Raw genomic sequence first — 15,036 nt, 5'->3', positions numbered from 1 at the left:
AGGAACCTAGTAAGTGCTTCTGTTCTACCTTCAACCGGCTACACTACAGACAACTCAAACCCTGACCACAGAAAAGTTCCCAGGTTTTTTTTTGTTTTGTTTTGTTTTGTTTTACCAAATAACAGCCGCTTTGGTTGGCCTGTCTCTCTCTCCCAATTAAGTACTAGGATTTAGTTCACGCATCTCACTCTTTCCTCGGGAGGGAAACGCAAACAGAAATGAAGTGGACTGAGGCATCCTAAAAATGAGCAGCGGTAAAGAAGAAATCCCAAATATTCGTGGGACAGCATCCTCCCCAAACCTGCTCTCATCACGGAGATGCCTCCCCTTGCAAGCAAGACCCCGGAATCAACAGTGGGGATGGTGGGGGGCCGGGGGGGGCCGGAGGGAGGGGAGCGGGAGGCCAAGCGTGCGGGCCCCAGCGACCGGACCCGAGCGCGCGGCTGCCTGAGCGGCGAGCAGGGCGGCCGCGCGCTGCGACTCCCGCTCCGCCGGCGGAGGCCCGGCCGGCCCTGCTGGGCGCCAGGTGCGCAGCGCGCGGGGTCCCGCAGCCGGCTGCAGGCGCCCTCCCCGGGCCCGGCCGCAGCCGCCCCTCCGGGCTGAGGTCGCCGGGGCCGGGCCCCAGGGCTCGGGGCAGCTGGGCCGTGCCCACCCCCCCCCCCGTCCCCGGCGCGGGCGGGGCGGCCCCCGTTAGCCGCGCGCACCGCGGGCCTTACCGCAGCGGAGACGGAGGCAGCGGGGAGGCGGCGCCCGGGCCGGCGCGGGCGGGGAGGCGGAGGCCGGGGCGCGGGCGGCCGCCACAGCCGCGGGGGACCCCGGCGGGCGCCCACGACGCGGTGGGCTGCACGGGCGCCGCCATGGTGGGGACGCAGCGGCGGGCGGAGCGCGACCACCAATCCCGCTCTCCGCCTCGGCGCCCTCGCCGGGGGTCGGGCGGCGCCGGCCAATCGGGGCGCGGGGGGCGGGCGGGGCGCCGCGCTAACCAATGGGGAGCGGCGCTGCGGGCCGTGGGCGGGCGCAGGCTCGCGGAGGCCCAATCGGCGCGGGACCCGGGCCGCGGGGCTGCGGGGCTGGGAGTGGGCTCGGCCGCCGGCAGCAACCCCCTCCCCCGCCTCTCGCCCCGCAGGAGCCCCGCGGCCGCGACCCAGCCCCTCGGGACACGTGTCCTCGCCGGCGACGGCCCCCCGGGGCCCAGGGCTTGGGGGGAACTCCACGGGCTGGGCGACCCGGCCCGACCCTGCGGCGGCCGAGGGCACGGGGTTCCCTGCTACCGGGGGGACGGCTACGTCTAGCGCGGACTCAGGACCCCCGCCCTGTGCAGCTCCCGAAGTCCCAGCTCCCTCCCACCCTTCGCTCCCGCAGCTGAGCCAATAGCAGGGACGGGGCTGCGAGCCTCGGTTGCCCACCCGGGGTACCACCTTAGCCGCCGGCAGTTTGTCCCCTACAAAAACCCATCCCTGCAGTCGGCTTCCAAGGCCTGGGCATGACCGCACGGGCAGGCAGGCGGTGAGGACGGACGCAAACCGACGGCCTGTTCCGTGGGATGCAAGCAAATCTCATCGCCTCTTTAAACTTCGGTTTCCCCAGTTATTACTTGGCCAAAATGCAAAGGGCGGTATTTCTAGAAAAAGTCAGCTGTTAAGAACTCTGCTGGAGTTAGACCAGGCACCTCATCCCTGCAGGGCTTTCAGCAAGGACCAGGATGATGGGGTCCATCAGAGGAGTAGGGCCTGGGACCCTGCCAAGTCTGGAGAAGCAGTCCTGCTTATCAAGGAAATGCGCTCCCAGGGCTCAACAATCCATTAAGCCTGGTCGCATCTCCCAAATGAACTCTTGGATGCTGGACAAAAAAAGTCAACTTCCTTTTCTTGGCCCCAGGGAGGAGAAAAGTATCTTTGAAACCTGCCGCTTCTCTCTTTCTCCTACAATCAGACACCAGGTAGCAGCCACCTCCAAAGCCCCGGGATACAAAGAAGCATTGAGTTGCTGAAATGACCAAGCCTCTCTAGCACCTGGACAGGGCCATGAAACAAGTGTCCAGTCATCCAAGGGTCAGCTGGAGCAGCTGCCCAAGTCCTGCACCTAGTCACTGGCCCCTCCCTGCCCTGCTGCTGCTCTATCCTCAACCACCAATAGCCCAGGAACCCACCAGGCAAAGGGACAGATTTTCCCCAGGGAAGTTTCTCACCAACAACAGGCAGCTCACAGTAGCTTCAAGCCCCCACTGGATCCCACTGGGGTGTCGAGTCCCTTGCTCTTAAAGCATCTTTATGCTAGCCCCACAATTTGTACGAAACACAGATGATGGATGACGTGGACTTAGACCAGCTCCATGAAGATAGGAAGATAATGAAGTGAGAGCTCAAACCCAGTTTGACTGGGAGAGTGGTCCGGTCCTCAATCCCCTCCCTTCCTACCCTGGAAGACAAAGGAAGCAAAACAAAGAGCTCATAGCCATCAGTGCCTCTGCTCCCCAGGTCTCCCCCTGCCTGGTCTAACACACAGCCCACAGGACCAGGACTTGACAAGGAACCCATTGCTTTAGGACAGCTTCCTAGATCCTGCCCGAGTGGTGTTCTTAAAAGAGCTGGCCCTGCCCCAGAGCTTATAACTAGATCTACCCCCAGCCTGACCCTGGGCCATTCAGGCTCCGTGGGGCAGACACAGCAAATCCTCTGCTCAACACATTTTATTGCTAAGGACAAGGTGATGCACCAGTTTTCAAAATAATTTGGTTTATAGCGTTCATACGTAACAAAAAACAGGGAAGTATTATAAATCTGATTCTTGTATACACAAGGGTATAGGTGTGAAGCCCTCCAATCCTGGGCCCAGGCAAACAAATTCATGAGGAGCAAAAACCTGTTTAACCCCTTCAGCGTTGCCCTCCAGTCCCAGTCCCAGTCCCACCCCCACCCCCAAATCAGCTCCCTCCCACCCCCAGACCAGGGGCATATCTAGACCTGCCCCCCAGTCTCCAGTGGCCCCAGTTCATCTTAACCCTCCCAGCCCCTGCATGATTGCAATTTTCTGTTGCCAGAATCACCCACCAGGCTCTGCCTGCTTCCATCATTAAGATCCCCCTTCAGGTACTCCCCACCTGCACCCTAATACTGTGCCAGAGAGGTCCTGTGCCGAGAGTGATACGGGCACAGCCCCATGTTACCTCCTATCTTCTCCATCAAAATAGGACAAAGAGGTGGCATTAACTCCCTAATATCTCAACACTGCAGCTTTGCCAGCCCTGCCTTGAGCCCGTTCCAGGGACACAGATGCCATACTTATCTCCAGCCAACCCCCAGGAGCCTTTGCTCAGCTCAGCTGAGGGCCAAATTTCACATTCTGTTTGCCCTGGACAGGCAAAGAAGGAAGTAAAGGCCAAGGGCTGGCAGAAGCTGGTCCAGACCAAACATCCACACATGTGCACACGGACACACACACACACACACACACATATACACGCAGGCGCGCACGCACACACACACACATAAATACAAAAGGGGGGAGGAAGGAAGCACCAGCACCTCTGCCTAGTTGGTGCAGGTGATTGTTAGGAAGCTAAGTCCTAGGCCAGGAACAGGGCAACCAGCCCAGCCAGTACAGTCAACCCCGCTGCAGACTGGGGCCAGGGCAGCCCCAGCAGTTCAGTGCACAGCCCTTCAGCTGGGAGATCAGTGGCTGCTGCCACATGTCCAAGGAAGGCTGTCCTTTCACTACAGCGGAATGAGACAGGGATGGGGGTGTGAGAAGACAATGGGGTCAGTTATTCCATTCCTTTTCATTGTACAACTTCACTTTCAAAGCCTTCAGAGTTCCAAGGGTCTGCGCTGTGCTGTGGAACCCCACAGTGCTCTCGCCTTGATGGCTGGGCACCGGTTGGCCCCTGGAAGCACCTACTCCATGATGGCTCGGTATAGTGCAGGCTCGATGTAATCTTCCCGGTATCTTGAGTTGATCACTCGTTGCCGTTTCTTTTCCTGCTTAACTTCCTTCTCTGTGAAAATCTCGTTGAAGCGCATGTCTGAGGCTACAGACTGTAGAGGAATAAGCAAGCCCAGTGAGCACTTTGTGGCCAACCACCCCAGGGAAAGAACAAAAGGACACACCCTTGCCTTGTTCCCTCCCTCCCAGACTGGAACCATGAACACACAGAAAACACACTCACCAGTCTAGACTTGACTCTCTTGGGAAGCTCTTCATCCAGCGTGTACACGTCATCTCTCTTAACCACAAGCTGTGAGCCATCCTCAAACTCCACCTACCGAATAAACAAAGACCTTTGGCTAAGAGATCCCTTTCTCCCTGGTCCACTGTGCACAGTGGCAATTTCCTGCCATCACAGGAAGGATCCAGAACACTGAATGAAGGACTGCCAAATCTGAAGCCACCTCTGGCAGACTAGACACAGAGCAGCCCCAAGCTCTTAAAAGGTTATTACTGACCGCCGAGCTCCCCCAAGAGCAAAGATTCCCCTCCAGCCTAAGAGGAAACATTTGAATTAATCAAGTGCTCCCCAGCCCCCGACAAAAACCTTTGGCTGGCTACCTGGTACATCTGGATGGGGTGGGAGGCCACAAATTTGGCTCCGTAGACTTGGCCATCTGTCCATCTCACTTGGACCACTTCTCCTTCAGCAGGAGGACCCAACTGGAGACAGTCCTGACTCTGAGGGAACAGTAAGGGAGAAGAGTGAAAGGAAGATCCCTCTGCGTGCAGGGGTTACCACCACCTACTTAGGGAAGAATGAACTGGGACAAATTCCTGCTCAGGCATACAGGCCAGGCAGGCTCTCCCTGGGCTGAAAGATACCCTAGTAGTTAGAGATCTGCCTGCTGAGTCCAAGTCAGCCCCATCTCTCTGCCCCTGTTGCTCTGAGGTGACAGAGCAAACATAGAGTAAATTTAATAAACATAGTGCCAAGATCAAGAATCCTTCTCACATTGCTTTAACCGTCCTGCTAAAGGTCAAGGGACAGGCCCTGCCCCAAGGAGACAGGAGACAATGACGAATTCTGAGTAACGTTAAAACATTATTAGCCTCTTTCTTTGTGCTGTATTTTTTCACCACCGGGAGCTTATAATTGAGGGAAAAGAGAAAAATGCCTGGTTTCACATAATAGTGTCTCTTGATGAAGCAGAAAAACTTAACTTGTCAAACCTCAGTCCTGGAGTATGCATGTGAGTACTTGGAGACGGACACTTCTACTGCAGGCTGAAGGAGGATGGTTGTCTTGAGGGAAAGCATTGTGGAACCGAGTTGTGAGCTGCTTTTTATCATGGAGCACTAGGTTTGTTTGAAAAACTGGCTGACAGACAAACTATGGTTATTCAGACTTGGGTTTTGGCAGACATCTTCTCGGAAATGAATGAAATAAGCTTGTCACTTCAAGGAAAATAAAAGACAGTACTGCCAATAAAAAAACTTCAGCCTTTAGAAAAATCTGAACGTCAGAAAAGTTGTATCACCACAATAAGCTTCAATAAGCTTGAAGCTTTGTCAAATTTAAACATATTTCTGAGGGGCACCAGGCAGGCTCAGTTGGTAGAGTGTGTGACTCTTGATCTCAGGGTCGTGGGTTTGAGCCCCAAGTTGGGTGTAAAGGTTATTTATAAATAAATAAAATCTTAGAAAAAAAAAAAAAAAAGATGTGCAGAAATGTAGAAAATGGCATTCTTCCCACTAATATTTTATTTTAAAAGTTATCTTTAAAAACCCAGATTATATTAATCTCCATTTTAATTCTAGTAAACATGGGCAGACATTACCCACAAAAAAGCTCTATGAGGTCCTCAGTAATTTTTAGAAAACAGAGTCCTGAGATCATGGATCGAAGTTAGAGATAGCACCGCTTGCTTCTCAGAAGTGACAGAGACACCTAACATGAAGCATTTAGTACAGGGCCTGGTGTGCTAGAAAAGCTTAGTAAATTATACCTCTACTGCTGCCACAAACACTATTAATATCATCTTTACTATGACTCAAGTCTACCTTGTAATTAACGTTAGGTGCTTTTAGCAACTAGATTGCTAATACAGGATAAAGATGGGAACTACTGGATTCCTTAAGGCAGAAGTGGCTTCATCCACTACTTTGGTGCTTAGGAAAGGGCAGAGTGAGAGTAAGGGAAACTCAAACTAAGTCCTGAATACTGAGCCAGGAAACCTAGAAGTGGGTCCAGGCAGAGCTTCCAGTGTGTCAGGTGTCAATAACATAAGCAGGCCAGGGATGTCTCCAAGCAGTGTCTACTCAGCCCCAAAGCCTTCACCTGTAAAGAACCAAAAGCAAATTCCATACATCCACTAAGAGGGCATGACAGGAAAAGAAGGTGGATAATTCTTCCAAAATCACACAGCTACTAAGCAAAGGAGCTGGTATTGGCACACTGGTCGGATTCTACTGCACTAGAACACCTTTCATGGGTAGTTTGACTGAAATAGAAGCAGGCTTCAAAATACTGCAGAAAACACGGATTCCGGGCACCTGGATGGCTCAGTGGTTAAGCACCTGCCTTTGGCTCAGGTCGTGATCCTGGGGCCCTGGAATCGAGTCCTGCATCAAGCGCCCCACAGGGAGCCTGCTTCTCCCTCTGCCTATGTTTGTGTCTCTGTGTGTCTCTAATGAATAAATAAATAAAATCAAGGAAAAAGAAAAGAAAACACGGATTCCTGTGAGCGTCTAGGGGAAGCAGGGTAGCCTAGCAGCACGCAGTTTTCTTCACAAAGAAACACCAGTACAAAATGCTTCTTTATGTTCAGGGAAAGACTGATGGGACTGTGGGCCCAGCTAGAAATGGCAGGCAGGCCCACAGTCAGTCTGCCAGCCGGCCCCAGAAACACCCCCATCCCAAACTGCCCAAGAAGCTCCTTGCAGACATTACCACTATGTCCTCAGGATAGAGATTGTCACTGAAGGAACCATCATCAAAGTTGACTTCATAGAAGGTCTCAGTGGTGAGCCTGACCACCTCACACTGGTAGAAGCGCCCATTCTTGTGCTTGCTAATGACCTTCTGGCCTGCAGTGATGCTCTGCAAGGCCCCCTTGGCACGCTGGAAAAAAATAGAGGCTTGGGTTACTCCCACATGATTTGACAAGCCTGAAAAATGTGGACCAAGACCAACTGGTTTTCCTTTCCCAGGGAAAGACGATGGAAATGGAAAATCAAGAAAGACTAGGGGGTGGGAGCTGAACCAGGTATTTCCAGGTACTCAAATTCCAGCAGGGAGGCTACAAGAAACCAGCAGCATGTTTCCCTTCATAAATGGAGCACCTCAGGATCCCTGGGTGGCGCAGCGGTGTAGCGCTTGCCTTTGGCCCAGGGCGCGATCCTGGAGACCCAGGATCGAATCCCACGTCGGGCTCCCGGAGCATGGAGCCTGCTTCTCCTTCTGCCTGTGTCTCTGCCTCTCTCTCTCTCTCTCTGTGATGACTATCATAAATAAATAAAAATTAAAAAAAAAAAATGTAGCACCTCCCTAGTTCCCAGTCCACAGTGGGTCCTTCTACCATACTATCTCCCAGAATAGACTCTTGTGACTTCCCTATTGTTGCCAGGAACTGACCAAATAGCACCTACGAATGCATACAGCTTAGATACACATCAAGGAAGACACTCAGTGGGGGCTCTGAGCCCAGGGCCCCAAACAATGCACCATGCTAATCTCAGCACTAGCTCTACACTCAGGGCTAAAGCACAAAGACTGAAGATCCCTGAATGTCCTTAGCCGCATGTGACCAGGAGCTCCCATTCTAAGGGCCCTATAGTCTCTGAGACACTCACACCACCCTCTCATCCTGAACTTACCCCTGATGCAAATGGATCACAGAGCATCTGGTGGCACTAGATCCAACCACTCCTCCCCAAGTTCCCCCAAGCATTGTACTCTGTCACGCTGGCCCCCTTACTGTCCCCTGAACATGTGTGCCAAACACATTCCCCACCTCAGAGTCTTTGCCCTGCTGTTCCCTCTACCTGAAATGCTATTCCTCAGTCATCTGCACACTGGCCCCCTCACATCCAAATGTCAACCTATTGACACTTCCTTAATATTCCTCTTCCATTCCCCTTATCCTGCTACATTTTCATCCACCGCCCCTCTGGCCGTCTGACATACCGTACATTTACACGTTTCAATGGGTTTTCCAACTGCATGGAGCAAGAGGACAGGCACGGTTGGGTCTGGGTCACTGGTATACTCCCAATGCCTAAACCTGAGCCTAAGATGTAATAGGTGCTTAGTAAGTATTTGAAGAGATTATGAAAGAAATACTCAACAGTACCCCATGTTCTCACAGGGTCAGCAGCCTACAGCTGCCAATTTAAGGATCTGGAGTGCTAGGGATGCCTGGGTGGCTCAGTGGTTTAGCACCTGCCTTTGGCCCAGGGCATGATCCTGGAGTCCAAGGATCAGGTCCTGGGATTGGGTCCCATGTCGGGCTCCCTGCGAGGAGCCTGCTTCTCCCTCTGCCTGTGTCTCTGCATCTCTCATGAATAAACAGATAAATAAAATCTTTAAAAAAAAAAAAAAAAAAAGGATCTGGAGTGCTGAGGACAATCCCCGTAGTACTGGCCTGGCTCCATAAGCAAACTCCTGCTTCCCTGATCCTTGGGGCTCAGCACTACACCTCATGCACCGCCCCTCCAGTCTCTTTCTCACAAAGACTTTCCCCTCTTCCTGAGCTCCTAACCCACCTGCCCACCTGTCATGCTTAGTCAAAAATCTTTATGAAAAAGAAGAATCCAGTCAGCCAACAAGCCCTATGCCAATGGTAATGACAGGTGTGCTCCTCTAGAGGAGCCCTCTATTGTGTTCTTCACTACCATATTCATCATCTTTATAAGCATCTCTCCTATTTGACTCTAACTCCCCCAACTAGAGTCTGGCTTCTGACCAGAAGACCCCATGGCAACTCCTCAGTGTGGGCACCAATGAGCACTATGCCAGACCTGCCAGCCCCAGAGCACACAACCTCCTGATCCCCCTCCAGTGGCTTCCATCTGTACTTTTTCAGCTACTTTTGCTGGCTTCTGCTCTGCCATCTGCTCCTTATATTAGGAATCTCCAGAGTCCAGTTTCTAATGGCAACTGGATTGAACTACCCTGTTAAAGACTGCTAAGATCCAAATCTTCACCCTCATAGTTAAAGCAGCCTCCTTTAGAAGCTCAATCAGAGTGCTCCAGCAATCACCTCAATGTCAAATGTCCTATCCTCTTCACTTCTCTCCCTCCCCACCTGGGAACCAGCCCTACTCTGAATCAGTTCCGGCCAGTTAATAGCATCATCGAATTTGCATCCCTTCCATCTTTCAGGGGAAGAACATGAGCCGTCTTAAATAGACACTCCCTTACACCTTCCCCATGTTAATCTCTAAGGCGATCAACAATCCTTGTCAATTCCACCCGTCGTAGGAGCCCATGGTTAGATGTGACCCCCAAAGCTCTACCTCCCTCTATGTTCTCACTTCAGACCTCACTTTAATCCCAAACTAACTAGTCCCCCTGCCTTAAATTTCAATTTCGAGCCTTTGAATCCACCACTAGAGTAACTGTTAAGAAATATGGCTCAAAATCAATTTTTGAAAAGTTCTCATCTAGTGGGAGAGAGATCAAATTCCTAAATGGGGCAGTCCAGGGCCTTAACCGCCTGGCGCCACTCATCTTTCAGTACCTACCATATTCCCACAACCAGCCTCACATGCGCCTTCTCCTGAGCCTTGCTCGTTCTGCTTCTGAAGCCCTGAATGCCCTCCCTCTCACAATTGCTACTTATTGTTTAAGTCCCAATTCAACTGCCACCTTCTACCCAAACCCTTTCATAACTTGTCTAGCTAAGATGACATGTAATTTTCTCCAAGCTTCACTATTTAGAGAAGCACAAAAGTCAACTGTATGGTGGTTAACAGTTAACTCTTCCGAGCACTCTCTACCAGCTGACACTATCTGCAGAGCTCCTGCTACATCCTAGACACCGTGTTAGGGAAGAGGGGCACTCATGTTAATAAGCTAGGGCCCCCTCAGGGAGGGGTGGCAAACAAGTAAACAGATAATCACAAAGAATCGACCACAAGCAGTTTGATGCTGATTAGGAGGTACAAGGCAGGGAGCAGAGATGGATGAGGGCCACCTCTTCATCCCTTCCACATTGGCACTCTCCATAAAGCAGGACTCTGGAAAGAATACTTGCTGACACAATAAATGGATAGCCTGCAGAGAAAATGAACCTAGAAACTGTCAAGAGGATTCTAGAATGGCATCCTCCCTCACCTCCAGATTAGGGATCTTGTGTCGAAAGCAGGTAATGAAGACAACAAAAGGCCAGTCATCGGGCTGCATCATCACCCCAGCAGCCTGGGCACAGCTCACATGGAAGGCAGTTGGGCAACGGCCGTGAGAACACTGCACACAGCAACCAGCGGTTCTTTTCCTCCGCTTCTTGCAGAAGACACATTTCTACAACACAAGGGAAGCAAGCCAGTGATTCCAGCAGCTACCACTGCAGTCTCCTCCACTCTTCCCCTGCCCAAATGCACACAGCCAAACCAGCAACCTTCTTCCTGAAACAAAAGGGTACATACACCTCTTTCAACCTCCTATCTGAATACATGTGTCCTCAGTAAGTAGTTTTAACCATATGGTGCCTCACAAACCTTGACCAAAACCAAGGGTAAAAGATGACCACTGGGCCTCAAAAACGTTATGTTCTCCTCCACCCAGAGACGTGTAAATGGGGCAATGACATAGAGAGTCCCCAAGCCCATTTCCTCTTCCTTACCAGTTTGAAGCGGGGCAAGGGAATTTTGCTCACATCCACTGGACTTCTTTCGGCAATGTTGACAAACCTTGCTTCCAAAATTGCCACAGCACATGAGACGTGGACCCACCTGCCAAAAGGCAAAGGCTACCTCAGTCACCTCTGGCTGTAAGGCCCTGTTGCCCTTTCATCAAATCTATCAATTCGGGGCGGGGGGGGGGGGGGTTGGCGGACACAGTGCTCCCTCCCTAGCCAAACATGGCCTCTTCCTTCCACCTGCAAGGTCCAGGGACTTGGCAAGGTAAGAACCAGGAGTGTTCACACTGCGTACAGAAATGGGTCCCTACTATACGGCCCTGCATTAGCACAGGGTTGCACTTCCTACACGACAAACTCATATAAAATCTCTTGCAAAATGAGCAGAAACACAACTGATTGAAAGGGGTAGGTTTCAGGAAGTGAGAATAAATCAGAGAGCTCTATATAGACCTCTTTTACCACAGAAGCTGGGTGCTTCCTCAAAATGTCTCCATCTGTCCCCTGTCTGCCAGTAGCCACAGGTCTCCCCTCTAGGCCTTCACCCAAACCTTTCCCCTGGGCTGAAATGACCTCTCTTTCTGATCCCTGCATCCACAGCAAGCTCACTCGTTAAGGTCTGGCACAGGCCCCACCTACTCTGACAGGTCTGTTCAATGGACATTTTGAGAAAATTACAGTTCTGGGCATTTTGAGAAATTGATAGGAACATGATGAGACTCTTAACATCAGGCCAGATAAAAGCTATCACAGACAATGTGGGGCCCACACAGAAGCTGTCTATATAGTATTGGTGGGGCTCCTCTGCAACTGTGGGAACAGACTTGTTTGGCATGGCCCCACAGGAGCAGAACTAGAGACATAGGGTTAAGGTGGGAGGCTCAAGGAGAGCCACTTCTGCTCCAAGTAAGGAAGAACTTTTAACAGCGCTCTCCCACAACTATGAGGAACACGATGACCTCGAATAATGGCAGCAAGTGCCTTTGAAGGCCTGGAAGCGGGCAGCCCAGAGTGGCTCAGCGGTTGAGCGCCACCTTCAGCCCAGGGCGTGATCCTGGAGACCAGGAATCAAGTCCCATGTCAGGTTCCCTGCTTGGAGCCTGCTTCTCCCTCTGCCTATGCCTCTGCCTCTGTGTGTGTGTGTGTGTCTGTGTCTCTCATGAATAAATAAATAGAATATTTAAAAGAAAAAAAATAAAGGCCTGGAAGCAGCAAGCCGAAGAGCCGTCTATATGGAACAGCACAAATGATCGGGGAGGTTCCTGTATTGCAGGCAGGCTCCAATTCCCACAGGACGTTAACTGGAAGCAGGATATTCACCACCGGCTGCCCACCAATCTATGTGCACTACAGCCCCTCGACAGCCAGCTTTTCCAGAGCAAAAACTTCATCCGCCTCACACTTCTACCTCAGACAAAGTAAGCTAAGACCAGGCACAAAGGGTCAGCTCAGAAGAAAAGCTGCCTGCCCGCTAGGATGCCCAGACTTCTGTAGGTCTGACTCCACAGCAGGTGGGCGAGGCTGAGCTCTCCTCCATGTCCCACTCTGCTCCCCAAGGACACTCACCCTCCTTCCAACAGCAGGCCTGAGCCAGGCAGAGTGCGCCTGTGGACAAGGGCTCACAAGCCCATGCCCATGGCCACCTCTGCACCAGCCCCAGCTATAATAAGGTAACTGTCTCACTTCTGGCCCATGGGGCCTCTACATGGTCTGTGCAGGATCTCCACACCCTCATGCGCCTGTCTTAGCTCCTCCAAAAGGAAGACATCACTTATATCTCTGCCTCGGAGGAGAAGCTAGATTGGAAAGGTCTAGAGCTGCTTGGCTCCCCTTGGCAACCCATTTTCAAAATTAGTCTTGGAGATGCTATTCCAGCTCCAACAATGTGCTTCCCAAACCCTCCATCAGTCCTTTTGATGAACGGCCACTGCCCTCTCAGAGCCTCTGCAACGCTGCTCCAGAGCTGAGCGGCAGAGCCACTGCTCAGAAACTCACCTGTCATCATTGGCTCTCTGTAGGGCTCCCCCTCGTAGTGAGCACAAACAGCAATCCTGCCAAGAAGGGATGGGGAGGAAGGGCAGTTACCACCAAGTCATTAACATCCAATCTGCTCTCTCCTTGGCCTCCTTTGGGTAACTGCAGCCTCCACATAAGAAAGTGGCTTAATGGCATGTGGGGCCTCGCCTACACAGTCCACATAAGCAGGACTCCCCCACAGGAAGACAAGGAGATCACCCAGAGCTAAAGTATACCAAGTATTTGCCTGACTTAACATAATCCTCTTAGTTGTTAATAGTAACAACTGTAAGTGGTCACCAAGAACGCTCTGCCCAAACTGAAGGCATTACAGGTCTCTGCCCACCTCCTACATGGGGTGCTGCCAAGGTTCCAGGGCAGGGGATGAAGAGGAGAAAGCTACTAAATGAAGCATCTGAGCCCCATTCTGATGGCCCAACCCAATAGCTAAGTTCTTTAAAGGGGGTTATAGCTGGTTCACAGGGGGACCTACTTGGTCCAGATACAACGTAGCAAATACAACTTTCAGACTCGATACATGTCCTGCCATAGCTGAGCAGCAACCAGGCTATGGGGATTTATTCTGACAATACCCACTCTGACATCACTGTGAACCAGGCCCTGTGCAGACTGCTGGAGACAGAAAGCCCACATGAGGGGCACCTGGGTGGCTTAGTTAAGCATAGGCCTTCAGCTCAGATCATGATCTCGGGGTTCTGGGATCAAGCCCCATGTCGGACTCCCTGCACAGTGAGGAGTCTGCTTGTCTTCCTGTCCCTCTGGCCCTCCCCCCATTTGTGATCTTTAATAAAATAAGTAAAATCTAAAAAAAAAAAAAAAAAAGAAGAAGAAGAAGAAAGTAAGTCCATACAAAAAAACCTGGCCCTGAGCAAACCCCAAGTCTCACGGGCAAGACAGCAACACTGTGGACACACTCACCTCCTCCAGGGCATTGGCTGAACATCGAGAACACATCCAGTCTTCAGAAGCCTTTGTCGGGGGGACCCCATAGCAACCTAACAAGGACACCAAGATGAGTAAATTAAACCCAGAGACCAGAGTAAGAATATATACTTGCAACTCTTTTCCATATACCACCAGTCTAAAAGCTGTAACCAAATCTTACAGAAAACCTCTGAATTCTAGAGTCAGGGGCCCCAGGATTCACCCACACGGTATGGCCCAAGGTCTCAAAAGTCAAAGACTGTAGATTCCCTGGTACGAGCACGCAGAGAACTAATCCCCCACCCCCCACCCCTGGTATGTGCAGCCCAGAGAAGAGTACAAGGTTGACTACACAAGCGAAGACCCCAAAATCAATGGAACTCCAATTATCAGCAGCGAACTCCCCCAACAACACAAGAGCAATCTTTGCTCTTGAGGGCCTGGGAAGGCCCCTGGAAAGCTGTGATGAGGCCAACATGGGGTGAGACCACAGTGAGCAGGCCTCTGGGTCAGGCCGTAGAGCAAAGGTGAACCACTCACTGGCATGGACGCGGACACTGCACTTCTTGCAGGAAACCAGAAGACTAGTGCCGTCCTCCTCAAGGTAAGGGGTAGAAAGGTTGATGTCGGTGCTGCAGCCAGTGGAGGTGAAACACATTTCTGGAATCAATGGCTTGGTCCTCTGCTTCTGGGGGGCCAGAGCTGAAGTGTTTCCACAGCTCTGACTAAGGCCTCCAAACTCAACCTAAGGAGAGCAAGCAGGGGCAGCCCTCAGTGAGCATGTGCCTGTATTCCCAGCTTCCCACCTGCTCTGTCAGCAGAAAGCTGCCTCTCTTACTGGTAGGACTCTGGCTACAGTTCCCGGGTGGCAGCTATTATCCCAGAGCTGCTAATTGAAGTTACCTCTAATGACTCAAATTCAATTTCCCACAACAGCATCAAACAAAGGCCCCTGGGGACAACTGAGGAAACGGAGCGAGGTAAGAGGCAACTGGGATTTCAATCTTTCCAAACCAAGTGGTAATAAAACGCGCTGAGATGTTAGCAAGGTTGCTCTCGTGGGCTCCCCTATGTGCGGCACTGCATGGTGGCCCCGGCCCAGGGAGAGGACCCAGAGCTGGTGCTCCTAATGGACTAGCGTGATTTCCGCCAGGGGCCAACGGCAGTGAGACACCTGAGCTGCAAGCACTGCCACATGGCTGGAGCCCCACCTGTGATTCCTGGCTAGGGGTCCCTTCAGAAAGAATGGTAGGTCCATGTACTTCCCTTAACAAATATCCTAACTGCA

At 51.9% G+C, this 15,036-nt stretch overlaps 2 protein-coding genes across 8 annotated transcripts in view; both read right to left on the bottom strand.

Annotated features, from left to right (window-relative positions):
- ST3GAL3 (ST3 beta-galactoside alpha-2,3-sialyltransferase 3) overlaps positions 1–850 on the bottom strand; it is a 196,108-nt gene extending 195,258 nt beyond the window's left edge. The window contains exon 1 of the mRNA XM_041738150.1: positions 717–850. The gene's annotated coding sequence lies outside the window, so the exon portion shown is untranslated. The remainder of the gene's footprint in view (positions 1–716) is intronic.
- A 1,868-nt stretch (positions 851–2,718) lies between these two features.
- Positions 2,719–15,036, bottom strand: part of KDM4A (lysine demethylase 4A) — a 48,811-nt gene continuing 36,493 nt past the window's right edge. For all 7 annotated transcript variants that reach the window (XM_041738145.1, XM_041738144.1, XM_041738147.1 and 4 more), the window contains exons 14-22: positions 14,289–14,493; positions 13,743–13,819; positions 12,783–12,838; positions 10,773–10,881; positions 10,265–10,450; positions 6,878–7,048; positions 4,546–4,665; positions 4,166–4,258; positions 2,719–4,034 (exon numbers count right to left, since the gene is read on the bottom strand). In XM_041738145.1, the coding sequence (XP_041594079.1) occupies positions 3,894–4,034; positions 4,166–4,258; positions 4,546–4,665; positions 6,878–7,048; positions 10,265–10,450; positions 10,773–10,881; positions 12,783–12,838; positions 13,743–13,819; positions 14,289–14,493 (1,158 nt within the window). In that variant the 3' untranslated portion in view covers positions 2,719–3,893. The remainder of the gene's footprint in view (positions 4,035–4,165; positions 4,259–4,545; positions 4,666–6,877; positions 7,049–10,264; positions 10,451–10,772; positions 10,882–12,782; positions 12,839–13,742; positions 13,820–14,288; positions 14,494–15,036) is intronic.

Source organism: Vulpes lagopus, chromosome 23 (assembly GCF_018345385.1).
Source record: "Vulpes lagopus strain Blue_001 chromosome 23, ASM1834538v1, whole genome shotgun sequence".
In the NCBI taxonomy this organism is placed as follows: domain Eukaryota; kingdom Metazoa; phylum Chordata; class Mammalia; order Carnivora; family Canidae; genus Vulpes; species Vulpes lagopus.
Note: the sequence above shows the minus strand (reverse complement) of the source record. Positions and strands in the feature narration are given on the sequence as shown.